At 36.5% G+C, this 16,227-nt stretch overlaps 1 protein-coding gene across 2 annotated transcripts in view; it reads right to left on the bottom strand.

Moving 5' to 3' along the window:
- Positions 1–16,227, bottom strand: part of SIM1 (SIM bHLH transcription factor 1) — an 88,728-nt gene that overhangs the window by 13,120 nt on the left and 59,381 nt on the right. For both annotated transcript variants that reach the window (XM_034409063.3, XM_034409061.3), the window contains exon 10: positions 10,098–10,263. In XM_034409063.3, the coding sequence (XP_034264954.1) occupies positions 10,098–10,263 (166 nt within the window). The remainder of the gene's footprint in view (positions 1–10,097; positions 10,264–16,227) is intronic.

A 16,227-nucleotide genomic window follows, 5' to 3' on the forward strand; every position in this document is an offset into this window, starting at 1 on the left:
TGGGGAATCTGCTGGAATTTGGAGGACAGGACAGAGGCCATGGAAACCTCCAGGTCCAAGATGGACATAATCTGTCTATGGTAAGGTACTAATGTTAACATCCCTCTAACCCAAATCACAATATTACTGCACTGAGACAAAAAAACCCTTCAGATCTCTATAAGCGTGTTTGATGTTTTGAAAGAACTGCATCACAAAATTCAGAACAACATGAAATCTAAAATATTTCAACCTACATATTAATTTGGGAGGTCCAGGTCAAATCTATTCAAACTGGAATTCATGAAAAATGCTGCTCCAGTGAGTTTTACATTTAAACTCCTCAGATTAAATGTCAACAAACTAAGATGCTATTTCCCATCCCAAAAATTAATATGTAAAACAGAAACGTATTTTGGGAAACATTCCTGACTTCTCACCTGCAAGCAATCATTTTTAAATTCCTTCTGGCATACTATGCCTCAGCATGCCTTATTGCTAACAGGATTACTCATCCCAAATTCTTCAGAACAAATATTTAGAATTACCTATTTTTACAGTATAGCATCATGTATAATTGTAAACAGTTTTATACAAGTATCTTCTCTAGTTTTAAGCAATACTTAATTCATGGTGTGCATGTGTGTGGGGAGGGAAACTTGTCAAAAAGTCAGAAAAATGGTTTCAACAGCTTGACTGACACATTGGGGTTTTGAGTGTATGGCTGCATCCCCCATTTTGACTTTTCTCACTCTCCCCATCTCTGCTTCTGAATTAGATTTACTGAAAATGGATCCCTTGGAAATCTGCTCTGGAGGAAACCTTTCTCTTCACCCAATATTTTTACAGTTTAGATGAATTTTGCTTTCTTCTGTCAATGAAATATTGAGACTCATTCTCAAGCAGTTCTAGAATAAGCACGGCTAAAAGGCCATCTTGTTATCAAATACAGTGTTTCCCCAAAAATAAGACCCTGACTTATATTTTTTTGACTCCTGAAATAAGCGCTTGGCCTTATTGCCATGCGCTCAAAAGCCTGATTGGGCTTATTATCAGGTGATGTCTTATTTTGGGGGAAACAGGGTATTAACTATTTTTATACTGCCTTTGACTGATTTTCAGTATTTATCCTATCTTCACCTCACGTGAAGATATCTGAATCGGAAACCATGAACACAGGAACAATTCACTAGGATTTACATCTCCACAAGCCCACACTAATTAAAATGTGCAAAAAAACAAAAACAAAACCCAAGCCTTGTTTCGGTCTAAGTGACATGGTGTTGTTACATTTAATGTCTTGTTTTGACTGGCCTTCTCTAAGATGGAAGGATGAAGGCACAACACTGGAGAGGAAGAAGACCTCTCCAAGTGGTATGAAAAAGGGAACAGCATCAGAACCCAACATGCCTGAACTTAAATTAGAAAGTTGATCTTTGGTCAAAGGACAAGCACAAAGGGGTTACCACTCAGCTTCAGATGACATTTGGCAGAAAATATGCAGGGAGATGGGGAAGCTTTTTCATCCATATTTGGAAGTGGTTTCATTTCATTTTTTTTCCCACATCATAATTCCTACAAATTTTAATGTAGCTTGTCTAGTCAAATTACAAGGCAAGGACTGGGGCAAACGCTAAGAGTTTACTTGGCTAGGAATTATGCCTGAAATCAATTAGTGCCTTCTCAAACTGAAAGGGCCTCTAGCACTCAAGGAGTTCATATAATCTATTTCTGACCATGTTTAGTCACCAAGTGCTTCCCAGTGCAGAACGATCCCAACAAAGATGGATCGCTAGATGCTGACAAAGAAGGGCTGACAATTCCTGAAAGATGGTCTGACATTCAGTGCCATTATTAGAATCCTGAAAGTTCTATTAAGCCAAGAAAATCTTCAAGAATACTTAATTTTAGGGATCAGCTGAAGAGTCATCCTGGAATGTATATTTTTCCTCAATGGTCACGCAAACAGAACGTTTCATTAATAGAAATAGTATAGGTTCTAATCAGTGTATGTAAGTGGCAGTTCATAAGCCCTAAGGGAACTTTGTTATGAATTCAAAGAAGTGTTTTTAATTCATCTGCTTTTATTTTGAGAAAAAAGAAGCTGCAAAATTCTGGAATCTCTTTGCAGAAAACAGATCTTGAGGACAGCAGTGGAAGAGGAGGATTATCAGAACTTGAGAATGATGAAGCTTCGTTCAAAACACTTTATTTTTCTTTACAAAGTGTATAGCAAATGGGGGACAGGTTAAGTCAAGCATTGGCTCAAAAATTTATTGTTTTTCAAATAATGTGATAACGTCTATCAATCATATTTGTTTTGTGTCAGCCTCCATGACACTGTATCCAATTATGCTGGTCTGTTTCTGCTGTTTTCCTGTCTCTACTAATTAATCAACTCAGAGAACATTACTAACAAGTTCTAATCTGTACACAACTGAATTCTGCCAGGGTTGAGGTGGTCTGGTCCCAAAGAGGCCAAACTTTATCATTATGTCCTGCTCAGCCTGGTGCCCCATCAAAGCTAGTGAGGAAAAGGCTCTTCCAAAGTGAAATCAGGCTTACAAACTTTCTCATCTCCCAGCATCCTGCCCCCAGATCCAAAGTTCAGAAGGAAGACTACCCTATCCCGTGGGCAAACTTTGGCATTTGACCATCTAGAAAAACAAATGAAAAAGTAAGTGCTTACCATTTTTTAACCATTTTTTAAACATTTCAATTTTAAAATAAGGTTAGGACACTTGCTGCATTAGTTCAATAAACTCAGCCTAGGCTCTTTTCTGAATAATCTGGAGACTGCTGTTCTTACTTCATTCCTACTATGACTGCCTGTAGGGGGATATTTCATAAATATACTCTTGAAAATTGACAGTTTTTTTAAATCCATTTTTTCAGGAGGAGGAGGAGGAGGAGGAGGAGGAGGAGGAGGAGGAGAAGGAGAAGAAGAAGAAGAAGAGGAGGAGGAGGAGGAGGAGGAGAAGAGGAGGAGGAGGAGGAAGAAGAAGAAGAGAAGGAGAAGGAGAAGAGGAGGAGGAGGAGAAGAAGGAGAAGGAGAAGAAGAAGGAGAAGGAAGAAGAAGAGGAGGAAGAGAAGAAGAAGAAGAAGAAGAAGAAGAAGAAGAAGAAGAAGAAGAAGAAGAAGAAGAAGAAGAGGAGGAGGAGGAGGAGGAGGAGGAGGAGGAGGAGGAGAAGAGGAGGAGGAGGAGGAGGAGGAGGAGAAGAGGAGGAGGAGGAGAAGAGGAGGAGGAGGAGGAAGAAGAAGAAGGAGAAGAAGAAGGAGAAGGAAGAAGAAGAGGAGGAAGAGAAGGAGAAGGAGAAGAAGAAGAAGAAGAAGAAGAAGAAGAAGAAGAAGAAGAAGAAGAAGAAGAAGCAGAAGAAGAAGAAGAAGAGGAGGAGGAGGAGGAGGAGGAGGAGGAGAAGAAGAAGAAGAAGAGGAGGAGGAGGAGGAGAAGAAGAAGAAGAGGAGGAGGAGGAGGAGGAGAAGAGGAGGAGGAGGAGAAGAGGAGGAGGAGGAGGAAGAAGAAGAAGAGAAGGAGAAGGAGAAGAGGAGGAGGAGGAGGAGAAGAAGAGAAGGAGAAGGAGAAGAGGAGGAGGAGGAGAAGAAGAAGAAGAAGGAGAAGAAGAAGGAGAAGGAAGAAGAGGAGGAAGAGAAGAAGAAGAAGAAGAAGAAGAAGAAGAAGAAGAAGAAGAAGAAGAAGAAGAAGAAGAAGAAGAAGAAGAAGAAGAAGAAGAAGAAGAAGAAGAAGAAGAAGAAGAAGAAGAAGAAGAAGAAGAAGAAGAAGAAGAAGAAGAAATTTAGATGTTTCCCTTTGAACATTGCCTAGGAACATTTTTTAAAAAATCAAATCTCAAGATGGATGAAATGGAATGGGTTTCCTCTTGGGGCTTGAATCATAAACTTTAATTAAATCATTCTGTCTTTAAATCTTGAACTAGAATCAAAACAGTCTGCACAAGCCTACTTTATAGCAACCTGGTGGGAATAAATTCAAGCCAAAGAACCCAATTCCAGGCTCTTGAAACAGATTCTAAATTAATTCCTCACAGCAACTTTATACCTAGCAGGCTCAATGCATTACATTGATATGTCCTTTCCTTCTTCCAACAGTTTATAATTGCACACACAATTCTCTCTCCTCCAATTTTAACTTCATAACAGCCCCTCCAAAATGGAGCTGTTCTGAAGATTCCTTTTTCCTGTATGCTTGACCTGGAAGTTCTGCCTTCACTCTCAGTTGCATAATGTTTGATAATTAATTTCTGTGAAACAAAGGCAAAAATACAGTAGATTGAGCCTACTTACAAATACACATTCCGACTAAAATGGACTGCAATCATCAGTAGGTTTTGTCAGCAGGTTTTATAACCGTTCTTAGTAATTAAGCATTAATTCTTATATTAATTTTTTTAAAAAATACATTTAGCAAAGTGGTTAGAATAAAACAAATGTCAAAAAAATGTTTAAATAGTTTCTTGACTGCATTTAAAATGAGTTAAAAGTTTCTCATTATCTAAGGGATAGGTATATAAATAAGGTATGGATTACTGCAATATGTCTACATGGAGCTACCCTTGAAGGCCACCTGGAAGTTACAAGTCCTTTGGTCCAAAATACCTTTGGAGAACTGTCACCTTTAGTCTTGAATGGGGTGCCATTGCCCCAGTCTGACCCCGTGGTCAGACCTGAGGGTTCTTCTGGAATCAGGACTCTTGCGTGAAGAGCAGGTTGCAGTCATGGCCAGGAGAACCTTTGCACAACTGTGAGTTGTGTGCCAGTTATGCCCTTTTCTGGGCCAACAATCTCTGCTCACTGTCACTGATGCCCTAATCACCTCTCATCTTGACTATTGTAACGCAGCCTACATGGGGCGGACCTTGAAAAGTATCCGGAAACTTCAGTTGGTTCAAAATGCTGTGGCTTACATTACTTTGTGCAGGCCTAGATGTGCAGATGTGTCACTTCTCCTGCTGGAGTTGCATTGGTTGTCAATTTGCTTTCAGGTCCAATTCAGGGTGCTGGTTCTCGCCTTCAAAAACCTACATGGCTTGGGACCAGGTTATTTGAAGGACAGTCTTTTCCAAATCTCATCTATCTGACCCATCAGAGTGGGGAAGCAGAGAATGCTATGGGTCTTCTCTCCTAAGGAGGTCCATCTTGCAGGACCAAGAAGAAGAGTCTTCTTAGGGTAGTTCCCTCCCTGTGGAACATCATCTGCATGGAGATAAGATTGGCTCCCACACTCTTTCACAAGGACTTGAAGACCTGGTTTTGCCAGACCTGGAAACCCCAGAATGGGATACAGCCTATTAAAGGACCCAGTTGTGGGGGCAATAAGCTGACTTTGTATAAATATACAAAAGGATGAAGGCTATTGCTGAGCACATTGTAAGCCGCCCTGAGTCTCTGGAGAAGGGCGGCATATAAATCAAATTAAAAAAAAAAAAAAGTTCGTTTCATTATTGACACTAGTGGGTTGAGGGGTTATTGATATTTATTGTTTTATACTAGGTTTTTATTGTAAGCTACACAGAGTCACTGAAGGTGAGTTGAGTGGTCATATAAATGTTCATGCATAAATTACTGTGACACACACAGTGTTCATTATCCCCAAATTTGCCCATATTACGGCTCTGTTGAGTGAGATGCATTGCCCCCCTTCCCCCCTATTTTTTTCTGGGTTCAATTTAAGGTGCTGATTATTACCTTTAAAGCCCTACATGGCATGGGACCAAGTTAACTGCAGGACTGCCACTTCCTGAGGTCAGAATGGATATAGGGGACACACTCCGGGTCCCTTCCCCTTAAACATTGACATCTTGTGGTTCCTTGGAAATGAGCCTTTTCCATTGAAGCCCTGCCATATGGATCTCCTGTCTGAGATTTGACAGACCTTTACCCATTTAGCTTTCCAGATACTACTTAAAAACTGGCTCTTCCCCCCAAATTTTGGGATAGTTACTTGTGCCCTGTCACCTCCCAACATCCTCCTCATGGTACTGCCCTTGAAAAGTATCAAGAAGCTTCATCTGAAGCAATATGCAGTGACATGAGCAGTTATGTATGACTCTAGAATGGCACATGTTAAACTTCTGTTCAGTGAACTGTACGGGTCGCTAATTTGTTCTCAGGTTCCAAGGTGCTGGTTCTAACCTTTAAAGCCTTAAATGACATGGAGCAAGGTTATTTGAAGGAATGCCTCTCCCAATTACACCTACCTGTACCTGTCTCATCAAGGAGGGATATATGATGGGTTCTGTATGCTAAATTAGCCCTGATCCTATTGTTCTTCCAGCAAACTCTTGAAATGTGTTCTTTTTAGCACATCATAGTAATAGGGAGCCTACTAGATTGTTGTATTATATATGGGGTTTTGGTGCATTCTCCTGTGGTTTTATTTATAATTCACAGTAATTGTTTTACTGATTATTTAAGATTTGTTTTAATTGTTTGCTTTGTTGCATACTGCCCAGCATCGTATTACTGAGATGGGTGACTATATAAATTGATAATTAAGGAAATATAATATGTAGGTTAATGAAGAAAGACTTGAAAAAATAGATGGCATGCAGGAGATTTTTAGCTTAGATAATTAAGTATCAACTACGGTATGCCAGAATTTATTAAGCTACTAAGCACCAGCCTATTTCAGATATTGGTGTTCACTGATAGCGAAATTTGCACTATCTATTGCTATTCCTCCAGCTCTTGATAGATAAACAGTTATCAATCTTTATCTCACCTCCCAAAACATGTCTGGTTATACAAAGAGAATCCTTTTATACCAAAATCTCTCCAGCCATCAAAAACGTCTGTTGCACTGAGCATCTGCAACTTCCTTCTTGATTAAACAAGTAGGAGATCACAGATGCAATCTACTTTACACAGAGAACATATGTGTGCTTTTAAATCACTTTTATCTTGCCTTTTTAACTAATCTAACCCTGAAATATAAAGTATGGTCTTCTGTTATAGGCAGAACAGATGGTGGAAGGCTTCGGTTAAAGTAATGCAGCATAACCATTAAAATAACCTCTACTAATGGTGATTCTGTACCAGTTTTGAATCTACTTTAGAACTTTTAAAAGTTTCCTTTCACTTTCAAATTTGCAAAGTTTGATGTATAATATTCTAACTAAGACATTAAATAGTTTATTCAATCTATTTAATTAATAGATTGAATAAATTAGATAATGTATCATTAAAGAAACATGATTCAGTATGATTTGGTTTTATTTAAAATATTTCTCTTCTCTTTGCTACTAACAAAAATAACCAAAATAAAAACAAACTTTCAGTATTAATTAAATATCAATAGCTATTAAAAAACAAACACATTATTTTAGTGATGTTTATAACCAGTGCAGTAATTGTCCTTGATAAACTTAGTTTTATTCATGCAAACAACACTCAAAACTGCGACTAAACCAAGTTTAATAAAAGTGATACACTTGAATTAGGGATGTTGCTCAACAGGTTGAATCTAATGCAAACCAAATGTTTTACTATAGAAATCATACTTTTCATGATGTGATCATTGCAATAAAAATAAAACTCAGGAGCTCATGATAAACAATGCTTCTTATTAATGTTATTGCTCTATTATCTGTGTCGAATAAATAAGGTTTCAGGAATTTAGAATAAATGGATTCAAAATTTATTTGGTCCCTTTGTAAGGATAGGAAATGATACATAGCCCAGCAATAAACATCTTATTAGTTACATCTTATTAAACAGAAAGAAGCCAAGTTCTATCAATTGAATTAAATAATATTTAGGTTCTGCTTGAAACTTTAATTTATGAATAGGATTGATTTTGTTGGGGATGGGGTGTCAATATTTTTTTTAAAAAAATGAACACTTTCTCATGTTTTGTATCTTTTCACTTCATAATAAATAAAAAAAAAACTTGTGCTACTTTCCAACTCTTTTCAAAGGAGGAAAATATATTCCATGCTGAAAACCAGAGGTGGGGGACTATGGCCCCTTTATAACTTCAACTCCTAGAATTCCTGAACCAGCATGGCTGGAGCTGAAGTCCACAAATCATAAAGTGGCCGTAGTTTCCCACCCTTGCTGTAAGTAAATGAACTATATCAGTGCTTGAGAATATGGATCAACTTCCCTTTGCTTACTTCAGAGTGTATTCATTTATGTATGTACTTGGGGTTCTTTTTAAGGGCCCTTACAAAGAATGACAATCCACATAAACAATGAAATGAAAGATTTACAGTAGATTAGGTTTGTTGCACTGCATTCTTTTACCAAGATTATGCTTAGAAAAGTAGAAGTTTGATTTGATGACAGTGATGGTAATATTTAGGACATGGCTCTAGAAAAATGATATAATGTAGTTATGAGCTGAGTGCCTTGTATGCCTTTAACTTAAAAAGAAACATTAACACAACATTGCAATGAATATTCATAATTATGTAGGCTTACAGGCTAGAAAAAGATTGATTAGATCATCCAAAACTCTTCATGGGAAGGGGATGCCAGATATTCAAGATGGCTTTAGAAAAAGCTGAGGTACAAGAAATATTATTGCTGATGTATATTGGGTACTTGAGAAAGCCAAACAATATAAAAATGAAGTCAGTATGTACTTCATTGATTATAGAAAATTATTTGATTATGCCAACCATGGCAAGCTAGAGAATGTTCTTAGGAAAATAGGAATTCAGAACAATTTCTTGCACTCTTACAAAATCTAACATAGGACAAGAAGCCACAAAAAAATTTAAACCTGCCAAAATGACTGGTTCCTGTTTGACAATATTGAGAGAGGCTGCTTTAGAAGAAAAATGCGGTTTTAAACTTTAGGGAAGAAATACCAATCACTTGCACCATACTTATGACATACTGAGAGATGAAAATGCAAATAAACTGCAAGCTCTAGTGAGGAAAAATCGATGAGCAAAAAAAAATATATGGGGAAAATGGGATTAAGATTATACATAAAGAAGAACAAAATATGCAAACAGAGATACTGTATATCACTACAATGAAATAGTGGATAGTTCCTACCTTTTAGAATCAGTGAACAGTAAAATAGCTAGCAGTCAAGAAATATGCCACAAATCAGCACTTGGCAGAATACCATAATAGCTAAGAATATGGATTAAATGCCATGACATCTCTATACCTACAGTTAATGTTTTTTTCTGTGACATTCTAAGTTGGACTTTGAAGAAGCAGTTTAGAAATATTGACACTTTTAAACTTAGCATTGCAGAAGACTCTTAATGCACTGGATAACCAAGAAAACAAAAAATTGGATCATAGAAAAAAATCAGTCCAGGGATCTCATTCAAAGCAGATAATCAAAATTATGTAGGCATATAATATTTATGAAAGTAAGGATGGCCTGATGTAAATAGAGTTATCTCTAGTGTCAAAGTTATATAATTCTATAATGTACCTAAATTAAGGCTGCATCAAAACTTGAAAAGCAAACTCATAAATTACAGAACTTCTTGTTTACATTTTAATTGACTTTTCCTCCCTTAATGTAGGGTTTCCATTTTTATCCCAGGTATCCTCACCTTTTACTAAACTTGTATCCCTCCATATAAATTGGACTACAATTCCCATTGTGTCCAAGCAGCATAGTTACTGTTTATACTTGCTGGGAATAGTGAGAATTGAGCAATATATTTAGAGGTATTAAATTAGGGAAGACCAACCTAATCATTTAGGATTGGCAACAATATCGAAGATCGAAGTCACAGAATGCCAATTTAGATTGAATGGAATCTTGTGAGTTACATAGGTGAATGCACAAAAGCCTAGAATTTCCAACAGAAATCAAATTTAACTTTGTATTTTTCCTTTAATAACTCTATATGGGTTATTGATGAGCGTTTGAAATTGTGTGTGTTATAAGATTTATGGTATGTCTTCAAAGTAATATGAAATAGCTTCCAACATTAGATCTGTAGTAATTAAAATCCTGATGCTGTTTACATTTCCTTGGACATTCCCTTGGTGCAAATATGTTGCCCAGTGACAACATAGACTAAACCTCTACCAACAATTATACAGTTATGCTTCATTGCAAAACATTTCAAAAGGGAACTCAAGAATCTTTTCTAAGCTTATGAAATCAAAGTTGCTCTTACCTGTGGATAAGGTGATGTCCTAGATTTGGACTTTGTGCCAGAGAGACGTGATTTGCTTCCTTTTCTATTGTCAGTTATAGTTGGAATAGAGTTTGCATATGGGAACGCCGGTTTTGTAGCCGAAACCTGATCAAGGGAGAGTTGAAGTCCTTTGTATTCTGTATCCCTAAATAAAAAGTATAAAATATATTTAATACAATCCCATAAATACTTATGATCAATTATTCAACTTTTATTTTTTCATTATTTAAAATGTGTACAGATATGTGTCTTTTTCCAGATTAAAAAAATTAAAAGGTGGAACCAGTTCATAAATAGTAACTAAACAAACTCTCAACAATTTCATTTGAAATGGTTTATTAAGAATTAGTGAATGTTTATCTTTGAAAAGATATGGTGGGGGGGGGGGAATCTCCACTCAATATATTGTTTCATCCTGAAAACTTCCTCTTGCCATTCTCTTTCCCAAACTGCAGCCAGGTGTAATTTATTATATAAATAGATGAGATTTCCAAAGCTGAACAAGTGTGCATTATATATTACAGTCTTTGTAGGATCTGAACTATATATCCAGGTTTGTTAATACTTAATAGTGCTAAACTTAGGAAACGTGATAAGATGGCATAGAGGTTTTTTTCAGCTATGTGAAATAATATTTTGTGATGCTTTTCTGATTTTTCAATGATAGTTTAAAATGATAAATCGTTACTTTCTAAATACACATCTGCTTCCAGTTTAGACAAAAGTAATCTAATTCACAAAACTGCCCTATAAGATAATTTAGCATTTGAACTTCAAACAGCTCTTGTAATAGTCATATGAAGTAGTACTGGAGAAGGTTCAGAGGATGGCAATAAGATGGTCAAAGGGCTGGAGCAACTTCCCTATGAAGAAAGGTTGTGACACTTGGGACTTTTTAATCTAGAAAGGAAGCAGATTAGAAGGAACATGATTTGAGATGTACAAAATTATGCATACTGTGGATAAACTGGACAAGAATTTATTTTCCCCTTCCCCAAATACTACGGTATCACTAGAGGTCATCCAATGAAATTGAATCTTGGGAGGATCAGGACAGAGAAAAGGACTATTAAAAATGTTGGACACTAATTACATGGGATTAGTTTAGCATCTGTCTTAAATGGTGGAAAGTATACTTGTTTCCATCATTTGGAAATATATCCAGCCAGTTAGTACCGCCATCCATTAATTAGATAAGAGAAAATAGTCTTTAGTCCTCCTGTTGTGATGTACACGTAAAGAAGAGGTCTCCTCCAAAACAATAGGTATATTCTGACTTTTCACATGGTTGTGAGTATATTGGGAACTTGCATTATTTAACCTATATAATGAAACACAAGCCTTGGATTCCTTTTAACTCCATAACAGCTACCACTGAATATGTCATTGTTACTTGCAAATGCAATTGAAAGGATGATAAGACCAAATGAACAGATCAATGCTTGTCACAATTGTTGTGCAGTTGTTGAAAATATATTCTTGAAGGTATTCTTTTTCATCATGTTCCACTCATGTAATGGTATTTTCTGGATTAAATTGTCACCATCAAGCTTGAGAAAATGCTTGAAAAAAATTTATCAACATCTGTATTTCTGGCTTTAAGAAAAATAATACAACAACTTAAGATATTACTCTCAAGTGTATGGCGAGATCCGGCCATGAATGGTGTGAATGAGTTTTTAATGTTTTTAATTTTTCAATGTCTTTTGACTGATTGAATGATTTTTAAATGTATTGTGAGTCGCCCTGAGTCTTCAGAGAGGGGTGACATATAAATTTAATTAATTAAATTAAATTAAATTTAAATTAAATTAAATTAAATATAGCTGAACAGGACATGAATTTTCCTTTCTCCTACTGAAACCCATCTAAAAAAAACAGAGTGAGGGAGAGAGATTAGAAAGGGAAATGCTAGGGAAGTCAGTTAATAAAATCAGTGACTAGTGATTACTTTTACTTATCCAGCTAACTTCAAAATTGAGAGTAAAAGGCAAAGGGGTTCTTGCATCTTGAGTCCCATAAAAATACAACATTTGACATAAAAAACAGGATTTATGAATATATCATATGTAGCTTATTTTGCCTAGAACGCTTGACTCGGTCTGTATTTTAGTCTTAAATCAACTGAAGAAATGGGTAAATCACCTATCTCATCCTTTCATGTAGATTTTAACTAAAGAGATGATAGAAAATGGCACAGCCTTGAAAAAAAAGGCCATCCTGACTCAAGAGACCAAGTTTTTAGCAAGCAGAAAAGACCACAGTTTTTCAGATAAGTTAAAATTCTGCATTTCCTTCCCTTTCTGGGAAAGCAGCTGTAATTGTCTTATTGGTTTTGGAAAGCTAAGACTAAATGAGACTATCATTCGATGTGGTTTTATGAGTTCAACTAATGAGGCTCAAAAAAAAAAAAGCTTGAATATCTAATTTTGCTTCAAGCAGAGAGTCCTGAGATGGCTACTTTAAATTGCATTCTTTATATAACCAATCTTTCTCAAAGGGATAATTTACAAATTATGCTTTCCAAAAGGCACCATCTCACCTATTTTATTTCATGAGGGGGAAAAAAACCCTAAAATACATTGGCAGGTATTACTATTAAAAAGTGGGTATTTAAATTGTCACATAAGTGTTCCACCACTAAGGATGTTATGAGAAGCAATAAATGAAAAATAGAAAATAGAAAAGTTTAAAAAAGATTTTTCATCCGAGATATATATTTTTAGGGTGTGGACAGAGAGTGGCTGGATATTATCTTCAACACTTAGGAAGGTTTTTCTTGTCACAAGAAAGTTTTTATAGCCTGATGCCTACCCAATATGCAGCCATTTATGCAGCCATTATGACTACTTCATCATGCTGCTTTGGGATATTAGAGCTGATTAAAAACTTAGAGGAGTATCAGTTTGGAGAAGGCTCATCTAGAAAGAGTTGCCAGGTTTTTTTTATTCATCTTGCCACGATCAAGGTTCACTTGATAAAAAATAGTATCTGAAACCCATTTTCAGAGACATAGAATTGAAATTCCAAACAACTCATTTCAACTCCATACAGATACAAGTTGGACTGAATTAATACTTTAATGAAAACATATTAGACTGTAATAGAAGTATATGAAGCTGTATCAATATTTAGAGGAAGAATTGAAGAAAGCATTCGTTGCCTTATTTATGGAAATTCTCAAACATCAAGGTCATGATTGTTCGAAAGGTGCTTTCTCAAAAGGCAACTGGACTTTCTTGGGTTTTTTTTCTTTGAAAATGTTTCACTTCTCATCCAAGAAGCTTCTTGAGTTCTGAAGAACTTCTTCAGGACTGAAGGACATTCATTGCCTTCAGGGGTGAAATCTAAAATTTGTTACTACCGGTTCTGTGGGCACGGCTTGGTGGTGGTGGTGGGGTGGGGGTGTAATGTGACTGGGTGGGTGTGGCCAACTTTTTCTTTTTTTATTTTTAAAAGCATTTTTTCTACAACCTTAAGAAGTGGCAGAAAAAAATGCTTTTAGAAGCCTCTGATGATCAGGCAAGTCAGCTGGGATCGCCAGAGGCTTTTAAAGGAATTTTTTTTTCCTACAACCTCTTCGGCCGAAGGGGTTGCAGAAAAAAATGCTTTGAAAAGCCTCTGGTAATCCCAGCTGAGCCACGCAATCATCAGAGGCTTTTTTTTTTTTTACTTTTAAAAGCATTTTTTTGGTCGAAGAGGTTGTAGAAAAAATGCTTTTAAAAGTAAAAAAAACAGCTTCTGATGATCGCGCGGCTCAGCTGGGCATTGTGGGGGGTGCAGGGATTTTTGCTACCAGTTCTCCAAACCACCCACCGCCATCGCTACCGGATTGGGCGATCTGGTCCAAACCGCGAGCATTTCACCCCTGATTGCCTTGCACTGTTTTGCTTTCCTTTGGTCAACTTCAGGAGCTTCTCTAAGCTTATTGCATCTTAGAATGAAGCTACGAAGCGCCTTCTATGGTGAGTGCTGTAGGAGCCTCCTCCTGCAATAATTTACAAAGGCATTTCTCAAGGTTAGTGATTCTGGTGTAGATTGTTGGGAATGTTACAACACGTGCCAGAGATGGTCAACCTAAGGCTCCCTTGAGCTCATCAAAGAATTTTCTAGACTGCGCACATCTGGTGCAGGCTATAGAAATGCTGTAATGAGCACCAGAGGTGACCATCCCCAAGCCCCTTAGAAAACTACCAAGGGGTACATCTTTTCAATACATGCTAGGAGCACTATCTTGCTCTAATGCAGCAATTCTATAAATAAATAAAAAATAGAAAAATGCACTTAGTTGTGACTCACAAAAAGCATTTAAATGCTAGAAAATGAAATCATGTAATAATGAGAAAGTTGGCCAAGATTAAAAGAAGCTGCCATAAGAACACTTAATAGCACCCTGGATAGATACCAAAATATTAAAAGGAGAACTTGATTCAGCGTTTCATATGAAAAGAATACTATAGAGTATAATCAGTGATGAATCTCATGACAGGATCATATAATATCAACATTCTGAACATGTTAGTGTGTTCATTTATTCCTGATATTACCCTTTCTCATTACTTAAAAGTCAAAGTATTTTTTTTAGCGGCATATTGGCCGAGAATGTGCTGAAAAGCTATTAAATGAGACGTAAAGCAGCTAGTTTTCTTTCTTCAACTTTTAAAGAAGACTGGCATCTTCTCAAAGCCAGTCTCTGGACTACATTTCCTCTTTAATATCTGAGCATTTATGCATAAACAGTATCTCTTATTTATATTAATAGCACAGGAATGTAAATCCTCACATATCAGTAGAATAGCATCTCCCATTATATGCAAAGTTAATAGGGACCCCCGACTGTTTCTCAGACTAGACATTTTCACCTCAATCTTCAATGCAATCTTTCTTATATATCGAAAAAAATGAAACCATTAATACCAGCGATGTTGGATTGAGTGTCAGAAGATCCAGGTTCAATTTCTCACTCTACTACAAAAAGTATTTCAGACAACCTTGGGCTAGTCAGTCTCTGTGAAATTTCCAGAAGTACTTGACATGGGAGTCCAGGTTAGTTCTCTCCCACTTGGTGTTTAAAGCTATTAGTGGGATTTCTAGCATTTTCCTAGATTTAAAAAAAAATGAACTGAGAGTGAATCTGCATGAATCCTACATTTCTACTTCACGAAAATATAAATTATGAGCTCATTTGGAAGCAGCAGCTAAGAAACAATGTAGAAATCTACTTAAGTAACAATATAGAAATCTCTCACAGTAATCCTTTTGAAAAATATAATTTTTACTATTTCTTCCATAAAATAACAAGGATAAATCTGCTCACTTCAGACAGATTAAATATAGAAGTATAATGAAGCAGGTTGGAACCAGATCTTTTTGTTTCGCCATCTAATCTAGAGGACCTAAACTAGGATATTTACGTGTAAAAACAATGCCATGCGGTAGTGATATTGTTCTTTTAGAAGGATTTTACATTGGATTGTCTGCACCTGAGCTTCATTTCCAGTCAGTGAAGATTGCTACCTCTTGCCATGGTATCAGAAGAACAACTTATCTATCCTGAGTACTTTCCCTGTTTCCAACATCTGCATATCACTAATAGGTCATTCTTGAGGTGACTTCTATTGAATTTTCTGTTAAATTAGGAAGTTGCCATATAGAAGAAGAAGAAGGAATCAATCTGTTGTCCAAAGCACCTGAAGGCAGGATAAGAAGCAATGGATGGAAACTAACCAAGAAGAGAAGCAACCTAGTACTAAGGAGAAATTTCAAGACACTTAGAACAATTAATCAATGGAAAAACTTGCCTCCAGAAGTTGTGAATGCTCCAACACTAGAAGTTTTTAAGAAAAGACTGGATAACCATTTGTCCGAAATGGTATAGGGTTTCCTGCCTGAGCAGGGGGTTGGACTAGAAAACCTCCAAGGTCCCATCCAACTGTGCTATTCTGTTAAATTCATTTATAATACTCATAAATGCTTTGTCCTGTGCTTAGACTGATGTTGGAATTAGCACTATGTAAACATTATGTAATCTGCTTGCACTTTGAACTACTACAACATAGCTTTGAAGAATATACTGTAACCGTTATTCTTATTTTATTGTGTTCACTAA

Source organism: Pantherophis guttatus, chromosome 1 (genome assembly GCF_059756535.1).
Source record: "Pantherophis guttatus breed Tessera chromosome 1, ASM5975653v1, whole genome shotgun sequence".
In the NCBI taxonomy this organism is placed as follows: domain Eukaryota; kingdom Metazoa; phylum Chordata; class Lepidosauria; order Squamata; family Colubridae; genus Pantherophis; species Pantherophis guttatus.